Source organism: Trematomus bernacchii, unplaced genomic scaffold, assembly GCF_902827165.1.
Source record: "Trematomus bernacchii unplaced genomic scaffold, fTreBer1.1, whole genome shotgun sequence".
In the NCBI taxonomy this organism is placed as follows: domain Eukaryota; kingdom Metazoa; phylum Chordata; class Actinopteri; order Perciformes; family Nototheniidae; genus Trematomus; species Trematomus bernacchii.
In genome coordinates this window covers 8,344,589-8,358,415 of record NW_022987828.1, presented here as the reverse complement: position 1 = coordinate 8,358,415, position 13,827 = coordinate 8,344,589, and the positions used below count along the sequence as shown (strand labels likewise).

The 13,827-nt window shown below is 40.4% G+C and overlaps 1 protein-coding gene across 3 annotated transcripts in view; it reads right to left on the bottom strand.

The window, feature by feature from the left end:
• LOC117499705 (serine/threonine-protein kinase MARK1-like) overlaps window positions 1-13,827 on the bottom strand; it is a 30,494-nt gene that overhangs the window by 2,065 nt on the left and 14,602 nt on the right. Inside the window, exons 4-17 of one of the 3 annotated variants that reach the window (XM_034152290.1) lie at window positions 11,184-11,232; window positions 10,576-10,641; window positions 10,161-10,231; window positions 8,918-8,974; window positions 8,516-8,752; window positions 5,582-5,701; window positions 4,839-4,938; window positions 4,178-4,290; window positions 3,891-4,089; window positions 3,051-3,232; window positions 2,829-2,920; window positions 2,561-2,701; window positions 2,146-2,397; window positions 8-43 (exon numbers count right to left, since the gene is read on the bottom strand). In XM_034152290.1, coding sequence (XP_034008181.1) covers window positions 8-43; window positions 2,146-2,397; window positions 2,561-2,701; window positions 2,829-2,920; window positions 3,051-3,232; window positions 3,891-4,089; window positions 4,178-4,290; window positions 4,839-4,938; window positions 5,582-5,701; window positions 8,516-8,752; window positions 8,918-8,974; window positions 10,161-10,231; window positions 10,576-10,641; window positions 11,184-11,232 — 1,715 coding nt within the window. Of the gene's footprint in view, window positions 1-7; window positions 53-2,145; window positions 2,398-2,560; window positions 2,702-2,828; window positions 2,921-3,050; window positions 3,233-3,890; window positions 4,090-4,177; window positions 4,291-4,838; window positions 4,939-5,581; window positions 5,702-8,515; window positions 8,753-8,917; window positions 8,975-10,160; window positions 10,232-10,575; window positions 10,642-11,183; window positions 11,233-13,827 lie in introns of all 3 variants that reach the window. The other 2 variants (XM_034152288.1, XM_034152291.1) reach the window with 2 other exon arrangements.

The following is a 13,827-nucleotide window of genomic DNA, read 5'->3' as shown; positions in this document are numbered from 1 at the left end:
TCCTCACCTTGGTGTTTCTGTCCTTGCGCTGGCCTCTCCCTCACTAGGCACCCTGAAACAAACAGGGTCATACTGTTACTCCCATGAGCTGAAGTCAACATGGCTCCCCCCAACCCCAATCCTCACTGGACACAGTCAGGCATCATGCCAGGAAAGAATCCACACTCCCGGGTATCAGGGTTCAGCACATGGGGGTGACTGTGACTTCTCGATGCACATACTAATGTAGCCCCCTCACCATAACAAATGCATCATCCCTCGCTACCTTTCCTTAATCCCCACTAATCTGTAAGGAGTGGAAAAGTGGTTCCAAGTCCTAGTTCTGTTTTCTATCACATAACTGGTTTACTTTATTGATGGAGACGAAGGAGAGGAAGGCCAGCCATTTTAAAGGCAGATATCATGGCTTAGCTACCTCAGGAAAAACTGGTGAGCCGTGACGATTGTTCTTGAGGAAGTGGACACAAGGGAAGGAAATACACGGCATAACAGGGGTGTCAGTAGGCAAGGATGTGGTGTGGTGGGCAAATACATAAAGGGGTTAAGGTAACACAGGCCGAGGTCATAGTGGACTTCTTTTTTTTTGGACAGGGGGGATAGGTGCAGCAAGCGTTTTTGTTCTCCTACCTCCGGGTGGACCTGAAAGACATAGCTCTATGTGGGGAGAGAAGGAGAGAAAGCTGTGAGCCTCGACCAGATGGACCAGCTTGAAGCTGAGTGCAGTGTGCGAACTAATCGACTTAATCGATTAAAATCGATGACCAAATTAGTTGCCAACAACTTCAGTCGTCGATTAGATGGTGACGTCATCACGTGTGTTTCACAGGCAGTTAAGCTCCAACGTTATCGGTCTTTTTATCGGTACAGGAGACATTTAAAACATATATGTCATATGTATTATTGCTACATAAACATTATATCGCAGTCTTAGTGTCGCCAACTCCGTCTTGCAAAAGTGCACCACAATCAGACGGAGAAATGCACCGGGTTCGACTGTCTTTCTAGTAGCTCTGAACCCCCATCCACGAGTAACTTTTCCACGTCAGGTGTTATGTATGCTAGCAGCAACACACAGAGTTAACTCAATGATTCAAACATGGGTTAATAATTAGAGGTAACCGAGTTATTTATTTTGTTAAAGTTTCAGCTATTTTGTTTACAATTCTGTCATCACATTATTTAATACGATTTGTTAAAACATTGTTGTTTCTTTTGATGTAAACAATTATTTATTTAATTTAAATAAAAAGCAATGTTAATTTTGTTCACAATTTGTTTAGTTACTTGTAGGGATGCCAGAAACTGACCATGATCAAAATCGAAAATCGGACAGCCCTGGCGAATATTAATCGATTATTCTTTTCAAAAGAACCGTTAAGACTATCGTTAAAGGACCGCATCGATAAGCAGTATCGATAAAAGTAGTAGCACAGTTAAAACCTTAACGATTAAACGTTTCATTAATCGATAGATTAATCGATTATCAAATGAGTCGTTTGTTGCAGCCCTAGTGTATAATGAGCACTAAAGATTGGAAGGAGATCAAAGACGGTATCTGCTGAAGCTGCAGGGAGCTTGTGATTCTGTATTTGTTTCACGGAGAGAAATGTGTAGAATTTTCTATACTTAACCAAAGATATACAAATATCCATGACTGATCTTTTAGCCATTCAATGTGTCCAGTATTTTTGGTTTATGACTACAGTAAATACCTTAAAAACTATTGCGATCAGTTTCCGCTTTTCTTTGTATAGCTATAGATATAAAAGATGTTTGGATTCATATTGTGGATGCATGTAAAGAGAATGTTTTCAACAATGAAAGCAGATGACATACAGGCAAAATGTTAAATTGCAAAACTTGTAGAGATTAGTTGGACCTGAGCTATATAACCGTCTAAATGGGCTTTTCTTTCGATCGAGTAGAGCTAATACAACTGACATTAAGTGTAATATCTGTAAGCAAAGATTAGTCATAATGTCAGACAGTTATATAAAACAACTTCCATGATTTTGTCGGACTAAGTAGTCAAAGAAATACATTTCTTCAAAAGAGGAGCACTCGTGGCGGCTTCGACTTCAATGCCAAAGAGAATGTATATACACCTTAACTGTGGTAAATAAAACCCTGTTTGTTTTCACTGACCTGCGAACAAACTTTGAGGTGATCTTGCCGATGATCCCGGTCGAGGTGCCCCTGCGTTGCTGAGCGAGAGCCCCCGTGTCATGGGACAGTGTGGGGGAGGCCGGGGGGCCGTTGTAGGTGGCACTGCGCCGGTCTCTGAGCTGAGCTCCGTGGAAGGTGCTGCGACTGGTTGTGCCCCGGGGGAACCGGTTCTTCTCTGGGGTGCTAATACTGTGTGCAGACGGAGAGCTGGAGGGACCCCGCGGAGAGGAGCTGCAACGTAAACAGGAAAAATCACTACATGTGTCAAAGGATTCTGTGTTAGCTTGCTTGCTTTAAATACTGTTATCTGGAAGTAAATCATACTATCATACTGTGGCCCAAATGTACTTTTACATACAAAGAATACACATTTATTGCAGATCAAGCTGCTCACCTGGATTTCAGCTCTGTGTTGTCGTCGATGGGGGGCAGTGTGCTCTTTGAAGGATGCCCCGACGACGACATGGACTTGCTGTGACGAGGTCTTGTCGAGCTCATCGCAGTCGATGAGGTGCTCCCCGACACCTCGGTTAAACTGTGTACCAAGGAGCAAGATATTTCAGAAAGATATCGTACAATGGGGGTTTGTAATAACGGCTTTAAAGTTAGACAGAAAAGGTATTTGTGTGGATCTCCCTGCAGTTAACTGAGAGCTTGTTTACCTGCTGTCTTTGCCATTGGGAATAGCTGAATAGCGGTCAGTAGATGTTCGTTCACACACATATGTGTTCCTGCGAGTCATTGATCCATTGGTCTGTTTTATAAGAAAAGAGAGCAATGATGAGGCAAAAAGAATGTAAACCTAAAACAAAATGTACTTATCTAAACATATATTAGTTATGGTGCTGTTTGTGTATGTAGGCACGCATCCTGCCCTTACTCACCCCCACAGCACTTGTAGTTTTCTTCCTCTCCTGCACCCCCAGAGGCGAAGCAGGAACGTCTCCCTTCGAGGTGTTGAGCTCCAGCCGGCGTGCTCCGTCCCACTCCTCCCTGTGGTCACTCTCCACACTCAGGGCCTGACCACGTTTCGTGTACGATACTGCCGGGGGCACAGCCGGGCCGACTACAAGAGACACACATATGAACACACTTACAAAGCTTCCACTGAACATATCACTGTAACACCTCTTATATAATTTTCAGACAAAACAGAACAAACAAGGACAGAGCTTTCGTTACAATAGCGTCAAGCAAAGCCACTTAAAGCCCAGATTATCATTCAACCCATCAGAACAACACACATCACCAACACATTGTTTTACAAGTCATACAGCTACTGAAGCCAAGGGAAGCGGGTACAAAGCGAAGCCGTCCCTCCTCATGCTTTGAGGTGCTGTTCCTCAGGCAGCTGCAGGAACGCAGCCAGCCAGCAGATGGCGCCAGACACAATGGCCCCACATGACATAGGAGGAAGCTGCTCCACAACCAGTGCAGTGTTGAGGTTGAGTCACTGATATCATTTGAATGCAGGGATTATGAAAATAACCATTTAGCAAATGGTTGTCTAGGTTTGATCTACATGTTTTCTTTTACTATAACAGTTAACAGTTTTATTTATTGAGGAAAACTTTGCATTTTTGAAGTTTTATTCAGCTATTAAAAGTGAGAGCACCAGTTGAGCTCTGCAAAGTGGCCAACCCTCAGTGACTGAGAGCAACTTCCCCCTACACAGCATGCAGCCAGCCGCACTCTCAGAGCTGGGAAGGATGAGGTTACTTTACTTGGCTTCTCTACGACACCACCACCACCACCATCATCATCCCCACCATGATCACTGTAGCGGCGCTGCTTCTGCGTGGCCGAGATGCTGCGTGTGACCTTGGGATGGGCCGGAGAGATGCTGGAGCTGTTGTTGATGTCGCTGGTCGGTCGCTGTCGCTGACCCAGGATGCTGTTGCTCAGAGGTTCACTCCCCTCAAACTGAAACATGGAGACACAGGATGAGGGGTGTGGTCACATGACTTCATGCTTTAACTACTGGTGATGATATAAGTCAAAGGAAACTGACCTCCGGAGCTTTTCTGCCCAGCAGCAGGTAGGTGGCCATGACTTCATCGTACTTGGTGTTTTGTAGAGAGTCTGTGATCTCATCTTTTGGGAAGCCCATCGTCACCATGAGCTCTGTCAGCAGATATAATCATTGTGAATCACAGTGTGTTTACTGAACGTGATATAAAGAGTCACTTTCAACACACACAACATACACCAGCAGCTCATACTGTACAGACATTCTGCCTGTGGTTTAGTTTGATCAGAGTCCCTGAATCTATATGGGTCATGGAAAAATGGGTCATGGAAAAAAAAAAAGCGCTATAATAAATATAAGGAATTATTATATCTTCCACCTAATGCCTTGATCTGCATCTTTATTATTTAGGGTGACATTTAAAAAAACAAACCAACATTGAAGCTTTCTCAACCCTTTGTCACATAGAATAATCCTGAAGTCATCTCATCCCCCAAAATAAGCTCTTTATAGATTCCTTACTTTAAAAAAAAGAATGAAAATAAATATCAACCTTTGTATAACAATATTCAACATTTAAGACAAGAAGATTCTTTGTGCTTTGGGCAATTACGAGATTACTGGATGTGGGGGAATGGAAAATTAAGTGAACTGCGTATAATTGTGTTTTGGATATTTAAAAGGATATACTAAAACCACACACCTATTCTGGTTGAATCAGCAAAGTCCGTCTCCGGCTCGATGTGAGGTTTTAGCTCCTCCTCCTCGTGACCCACATTCATCCAATGGTCTTTCATGATTTGCTGACAAAGAAACAAGGCGTCAGAGGTTTTCATTATGCATGTCCAGTGTAATTAGTTCAATTACAATTGCAGATAATTAATAATGACTCACGCGTGTTAGTAATACAACATGACAGTTATTTCCAGGCAAATGGCACAACAGACAGAGGAGAATGAATGACTTCTTGATGAAATCAGCTGGGCTAACAACAGTGTGATCAATTGTTATTATCATTGGAGAAATCTTTACTATTGAACTTCAGCCTGGGTCTGAGAGCGGGGGTGTTATCGACTCTGGACAGAATGAATGTGAATTGAACTGACAACTTTGTATGGTTTTCAAAGCAGAAACAGGTCAAAACCATCCCTTAAAACGTGGAAGCAGTGAAACTACGACACAGAAGGATTCATTTTAAAACACATTTTATTTCTAACAATGTTTTAATACATGTTCTTTATAGCTTTCTGAATGCTTTCATTTACCACTTTTGTAAGACCACTCTCCCTGTTGGTTGATAATTAACAACAGCAGCAATTAACTGCTTTCAGATGACGCACGACAATTGTGTTTGAAATCATTACGACCGTCTGTTCGACCGCTGTGCAAAACATTCCTGAAGTGAGATCAAAGAACTATGAAGACAATGCAAACTGTGATAAATACCTCCAAACTGCCTCGTTTGACAGGGTTGAGCACTAGTAGTTTCTTCAGCAGGTTTTCACAGTCTGTGGACATGTAGAAAGGAATACGGTATTTCCCCCGCAGGACCCTCTCTCTCAGCTCCTGCACACCGAACGACAGACAGAAAGACATGAAGCCAAATGAGAAATTCAGCAACAAAAGGCAGCAAAGAGAAACATTAATGGAATATAGATTTGTTATGCTAAACATTTTAACAGACAGTTTCCATAAGAATTTTTCGGAGTCATATTTAGTTCCAATGTCCAATGCTCACACTCCTTGAAAGTATATCTCTTTATGTGCTAAATGCTTCATAATATTCTCGAGCTAGTTGCTTACTTTCTTTGTCTGCTGTTAAATGCTTGTGTTTATCAGACCTTTTAAACTCAAAAAAGCAAACGTTTTTAGGCGTAAAACTTTAGACAATGACCTGAAGGCTCTTAAAATGTTCTCTCTGTCTTTTGACCTACAAAATCAGTTTACCATTGACTCCAACCAAGTGGAAGTTTGCGTCAAATAAGAAGAAACTCCCTCAAGGTGTTCCTGAAATATTGCACCCACCCACTGGAATGGAACGGAAAGACAGACCTAAAAAGTAATGCCTCCGGCCTTGGCTGTTGCACTTGCGCAGCCATTCACAGTCACAGATATCTTAACCCAGTACACTTTTCTTGACCTGCTGGATTCACTGCAGCTTCACAAAAACTGCTGCATTATTAAAGCATGGAGGATAAAGCACTACAATGTCTAACTCCAAAAGATACACAGAGAGGAACTCACATTTTTCAAGTAACTCATCTCTGGGTATGCATTTGAACATCTTATCTCGGTTAGAAATTAGTTCTTACTCCACTTAAAATAATAATATATAGAATATATAGATACAAAATAGAAGGCTGTAGCACTTTATTTTGCACTTGTCATTTATACCTAGGCCATTTCTGTCAATGCAAACTCAAGCTCAAAAACGATTCATATATTTTGATTATTAAAAAAGTCTCAGAGATGCACTCGCTATTACTTTTTCTATTGGGACTTTGAATTCCTTTTCCGTTGCTACAGAAAGGGAAAATGTCCTTTCATACTTAGTTGTGGAGGACATGTTGAAGTCATCAGAAAGCATTAGGGAGCTGTCATTTAAAATGTCTAAAAGTGTTTTTACCGTTTCCTAACATCCACACTTGAAAGGGCAAAAAGCTTGCCATCAGCGAGAGGGGTATACACACCATACTTATGGACAGTCAGGCACTTGGTTGTACATCCACAGATAAATGTGTGAAATTAAAAAACTCAGGCTTCTTTCACATTTCAACACACCTGACAAATTGCGGCGTAAAGTGGTCTTGATTGTAATGTTTTTTAGTCTGAAACCTTTCTGACCAAAAACCTGACAATCAAGACTTTTCAATCATGAAGGATTATTATTATTGTCCGTCCTACTGGCTTCAATAAAGTAAACGAGAGACCGAATATTTAAAATACAGAAGTGTTACATGACGATACCTTTGAAGTAGTTGAAGGATACCGATCGATATGTGTTTGCCAGAGGTGGCAGTGGCAGTGATTTAGTGGGAATGCTGATACAGCATTCCAACTATCTGTTATGCTACGCACGAAATTCCAGAGATACATCCCATAATTCATCAAATTTTTAACATGGAAGTCAATGGAGAAAATCTTCAGACTTGAACAATCTTCATGCAACTTCAACTGCTAACTGCTCCTTCATACTTTCACTCAGAAGCCTCATTCCAACTTTAAAATGTTACACATCTTTCTGACATTATTCGTGTAACACAACTTTTAAATCTGTCTCCATTAAACCCCATTGTAAGTTCAGCCTCATCTTTCCCCACCACAGCAGCCGCACACCTTTAGTTAATCTGCCAAAAAGGCCACATTATTAACCCGAAAGTACACAAAAAGTACACTTCAGATGCTCAAGTTCCTTGACATGCTTCACGCTTTGAAATTTCACCGATATCTGTTACGGTTCTTCAACAAAACGTTCACATGTAAGAGGTTTATCTCTCATTCAGAACAATGAAAATGCTCTCCTCTCACTGATTATCACCATGGAAACCTTTGATCTCTGGACACGTCGTTAGCTCAAATATAAACACCTGTGTCATGGAACACGATGATGTCATAACTCCAACTGACATGCTCAGAGCAGCAGACTTCAGATAATGGTTAATGGTCCTTCCCTCAACAGCTCTACGTCAATTATGGGGTGTCATCATATGCCGTTTCCATGGAAACGCATAATACGCCATAAAACACGATGTCGCTGTAACTCCAATGGACACGGTCCGATCGTCCCCCAAACTTCGCTTGTACTGTATATCACCGGTCCATGCCTCAACAGCTCTACGTCAAATCTGACATCTCACCATATGCCGTTTCCATGGAAACGCATCCCTCGCCATAAAACACGATGTTGTCGCAACGCCTATGAAAAGGGTCAAACCAGCACCACACTTCAGATAATGGTCAACGGTCCAGCCCTCAACAGCTCTACGTCAATTATGGGGTTCGACAGATCATTCGCCATCAAGTTAGTTCAAAAGTTTGCAGTTCAAATATGTTGCTGCTTTTCCAAGCCTTTTTACTTTCTTTTCTTCTCTCATCACACATTCAAGCCCCCAGTGTTCATGTATCATTTCAATCTAAATTATTCACTTTCTTCTTACACATTACATTTCAGCATAGCAGTTCAGCGTCAGCTTTTCAGCATAAAGCATTCCCACTAGCAATTTCTTCAGGAATTGCATTCTCTAGTTTTGTTTACTATGCTAGTCAAATGTGGCTCATCAGAAGTACACTTTAAAACAGAAACAATGTTCTAAGACCTTTAAAGCAATGCATTATTCCGTCCACAGAGTGATACATCCTAGAACCAGAGCAAGTGCACACCTTCAGATTCTGTCCGTCGAAGGGCAGTGATCCGCTGACCAGTGTGTAGAGGATGACCCCGAGGCTCCACACGTCCACCTCTGGTCCGTCGTACTTCTTCCCCTGGAACAGTTCAGGAGCAGCGTACGGCGGGGAGCCACAGAAAGTGTCCAGCTTGCTGCCCACAGTGAACTCATTACTGAAGCCAAAGTCAGCTATCTTGATGTTCATATCTGCGTCCAACAACAGGTTCTCTGCCTGAGATGGGAAGAGAGGAGGCAATCACAATGTCATTAGTTAATGTAACAGCACTGAAAGATAATTATAAAGGGCTTCCTGAAGATATACATGCTAGATATGGATACTACTCATGAGAAATCAGATATCAGGATTAATAAAGAGAGCAAGAGTCTACATCCTCACCTTTAGATCCCTGTGTACTATCCTCCTCTGGTGACAATACTGCACTGCAGACACAATCTGAAATACAAACACACACATCATTGGACATTCAGGTGTATTTAATGTTAAAGAAAGCTCTTATCGCATTTTTCAAAACAGTGACAGAAGTAGAGATGTATTAAACAGATATAAAAGATGGGCATTACTGTTTATTATATGCAGATTATGATCTTGTTTAATATCTTACTCCATAAAAGGGCCAATTTGTAAGAGCCCACCTCTCAATTTAGAAGCCGAATTTGAATTTTTAGCCAAGAAAAGGTAAGAAAGGTAAAAAAAAGGTCATCAACATAAAAAAAGTCAAAATCAAATCACTAAGTTATTCAGATTCACTGTCAAGGTAGCAGGAGATTTTTAAATGTGCCTTCTTTTACATCCAAAAGCTTGGACGACTAATGTTTACCTTGCATCATGCTGATAAAGATGCCATTCAATGTAGCTAGTTTGCTGATGTCTTTCATATTTTCAATTGCTATAAAGATTGCAATTAATTATACACAAGGGCATGACTGCTCTTAAAAAAGGAAACTATATCAGATTATTGTCATCTCCTATCCAAAGTCCTTCCACATACATCCTGCTATCAATCCAATGCCTTTGAAATGTATTTATCTCCTGCAAATGTTATGATTTTACAGGCCTAAGTGTCCTTCATTCAAAGGTCCCTGTAATCCTGTGACACTGTGAGCAGTTGCTATGACAGTTAACAGTTATAACCCACCAACATATGCCCGAATGGCATCAATCAAATAGAAAAAAGCTCTATTCCTTGACAGATACCGCCCACTTACTTTCTCTCAGCCACACCGCAAACATGTTTACCTTCCTGAATGTTGATCTATCTTTACTGTGACACACACCCATGCTGCCCACACTGTGTCACACACAGTTTCTCTGAGTCATCGCAGAACATCAATGATGGAATTTAAATATGAACAGTGTGGATGTTGCTAGATTATGAATAGAGATGCTACTGAGCTGCCGAGTATGCCTTGTTGCTCTTGTAGCACCACTAGGTGTCAGAGCAGCGTCTTGTTAAGGGAGTAGTTCTCAGCCTTCCTGTTCTCTAAGGCCACGCTATCTGCGCTCCATCTTTCCTCTGCAGTCGGTGACGAGGCTGGATCTTGGTGCATGCAGTCTTCCCTCTGAAAACAGTGAATGGTATGACGACAGAGGCGCGAGCGCTGCAATACTGATGACTCACCTGTCTGAACTTGGCCCTCGCCTCCTTCTCCTTCATTCTGCCGTGAGCCACTAGATAATCAAATACTTCGCCTGGAGTAGTGAGAGGAAACATACCATTATCAATCAGTATATTTTCATTATATATCACCTTTATCACAACTAGTGTTACTATAATCATGTAGTCACCATCACTATGAGTTATTTTTCATTAAAAGCATCCAAATGGCATGGTTTGTACTTAAATAGTGTACAGAATACATGAATATTAGATGGAGAGCTTCAACTAACATGACCTTGTGGTATACAGTACTGACTATTTGTCCTACTGTTTTGTATTCACTTGCTCTACAACCAATATTGTGGAAATAACAAGAAGAAATAGATAACTATCCAAATGTTAAAGATTTATTGGAAATGCATTGTGTTTCGCTCACCACCACTGGCGTACTCCATCACCAGATAAAGTGTCTTCTCCGTCTCAATCACCTCGAACAATTTCACTGCAGGAGGAATTGAGAGAATGGAAGGAAAAAGGAGGAGAAGATACAAATCAATAAAATTAAATATTAAGAAAACAAGTTGTTTCTTTCCAATGAAGGCTCTATATTAGTATTAGCCAAGTTTACTGTTCGGGTTAGAGTTCCCTCGTTGCATTAAAACTGATCTCCGAGTCTGAATAAAGTCTTTAGAAAGCCAATGTATTCCAAAATCGAAATTCACATCAAGAATTTGCATGTAGCTAATGCTACTGTAAAGATCTTCACACTATTGGGTCTTTCTTGATTCTGCTAGTCCTTTGAAAATAAAAAACCCTGAACAATATATCAGAGGTACCCTCTGAACATTTATTTATATATATATATATATATATATATATATATATATATATAAATACAGGACCTCATAAGAATGTTATTTATTTGATCCTTTGAGTAAAACTGGTTAATCTGGGTGCAAGGTACTGGTTGAAATGGTAACACTAGTCCAAATTACATGAGAATATTATTGATAAACTTTCCTCCAGGCCGCTCTCTGAACTTACCTATATTTGGATGATTCAGTAACTTCATTATCCGGACTTCCCTGAAGAGCTGTTGAGACACAAAGAAACATTTGATGCATCAAAACGGGTCGACATGACATTACATGCAGGCTGATCTCTGTCTCTGCTGGGAAAGCACTTTATAAGCACTGATTCAGAAAGTGAGGAATGAGAAAGGAGCCAAAATAAACTTCAAAGTGTGTGTGTGTAAAACACTGGATTAGGAACATGAGACAACTTGAGGATCATGGGATACTGTACTGGTTAAAGCAATATGACTTATGCAGTGACAACTTTGCACTAAACCCTGCCCTACACAGATAAGGACCAGAATTACAACTCCACTGACATGCTGCAGTCCAGCCAGCCGGCCATCCAAACAGCCAGTCAGCACAGCACACAGCAAACCCTGCAGAGAGGCAGTATAAAGGCTTTACGACCAGTTAGGCGTCTTCTGCATAATGTCATTATCTTCGCATTAACATGCAAAAAAGAGCAGAGTTGTACTCTTAGAATATCTGTAGACAGTTTGTATAATACATGGCAATGCTTGATAGATTATTTGAACAACCTCCAAACACTCCCGACCTGATAGCGGGAAATATTTCTCTTTTTATTTATTTATTTTAACATATCTTCTTATTTATATTTGTACTTACTGATCGGTTTTTACTTGCCATTTTATTTACTTATTGTTATAATTATAATTTGTTGTCACTGTGTTTTTAATTTGTATATCTGAACGTGGAATCAATGTGTTTTATTTGTTATTAAACTTTTCAAGGGGGTGTTGGGTGTGGTGATGGTTTGTTCTAAATAATTGAAAATGGATGAAGATCATTGTCTCAATTGTGACCCTGTATGATTGTGCCTGTTCTTCAATAAAAAAACATTGAAAAAAGAAAAGAGCAGAGTTTGAGCTCCTTTGCAAAGTTAAGATAAGTCTGTCTTTGCTGCAGATAAGAAAAGTAACTATCTAGCCTGATGAGAAACCTCTAATAGGAAAATCAGATCCTCTAGTCTTGTTTTCCGAGTATAAAAGCAAAGTGGAATCAGAGAGGAGAGAATGCAGAGTTATCATCATTTAAAACCTCAGTCTCCTCTCTCTCCACGAGGATGTTTATGTCAGACGAGCTCCTGCAGCCACTTAGAGGTGCTGTTGAATCATTTACATTCTGCTGATTCCCAGTCGTGCTCAGGCTGTGTTTGAGTGTTACATTTCAACAATCGCTCGACTGGGATTTATCCGCATCCTACTGCTACCTGAGACAGAGCACAGATTTTGCCATTTGCTGACCACTTTGATTATGTAAAAAGGTCCTGAGTGATCCTGCTTTCATCTCCTGTCTGTTTTAAAATGAGAAAATTAACAATCACTCTAGCCCTCCGCTCTGTGTCATTATGTCAAATAAAAAACGAGTGGACCCTGTGTGTATGCGTCTGTGTATGCATGTGCGTGCGTCGGTTCAAATGGCCTTTTAGTTCTTACATAAGTGCTTCGATAGTCTATGTTTCTAGGTCATCAAATACAGCCATTATACCAGTGTGAGCAGGCCTGACTCTGAGAGACCTATCAGCTACAGTCTGCTTCAACAACATGTAGTCTCTCACACACCTCTCATTCTTTCCTCTGTCTATACTTGCTCTCCTGCCTCTCTTTTTCTGTCTTTCTGACACCTATCCTCTCATTAGACCCAGCACACACATACTCTGCAGAGAGCTTCTACATATATCTTGTTGTCAAAATATCCCAGAAAAGGACAAGGATAAGAAAACCAACAGCGGTTTCTTTCCCTTTCTAACAAGCATTGTCTGTGCAGTCAAAGCCTGATATAGCTTATTTGTTTGCGCCATAGATCTCCATTGTTGTCCAAACATGACAAGTGAGCCACATTGTGCCTTCATTACATAAACATCAACATGGTCACTGTGGTTATTTTTGAATCAATCACAGATACACGGTCCTACTGGTATACGTATGTGCCAAATGTTTATTAATCTACGGCTAAAAAATCATTCATAATAAACGCATTATTTACATTTGTTTGAATAAATGTTGGAACAATCAGCAGTGCCCAGCTAGGGAAATCAAAAAGTATTGAGAGCAGGAATAACAAATTCATAGTTCTGGTCTTTTCATGAGATATATGTTGATAGTAAGTCAAACAGCCTTTCCCAGCCACATCCATTGAATAAGGCTGTATTCAAAATGCAAATAACCTGATGTTTGAACAGATTCAGGGGTAACATTTTCTATGCCATAACACACAGTTCTGTGCACAACTTCTAATCCCTCATTAATCCTTGCAGTCATTTTAATATGATATGAAATCAAAGTTTAGTTAAATAGCCCAATATCACAAAACACACTTGTTGTCTCAGTATATAGATCAACAGACATGAATGAAAGTGCTAATCGAGGAGTCATGTCCTATAAAATGGTTTCCATGCTCAAACTATATAACGTTTATTCCCAGGCACTATCTTTATATATTTATAGATGTGGAGTGCACTAGGTATTTAAAATGTTCTACATCTTTTGGCTCTTTCATGTGATTTCTTGCTCCAACAGTGCATTTTCTGTTACGGATAAATATAGTGATCTATCCGTGTATTTTATTAAACTTAAGGGGATATATGTGAA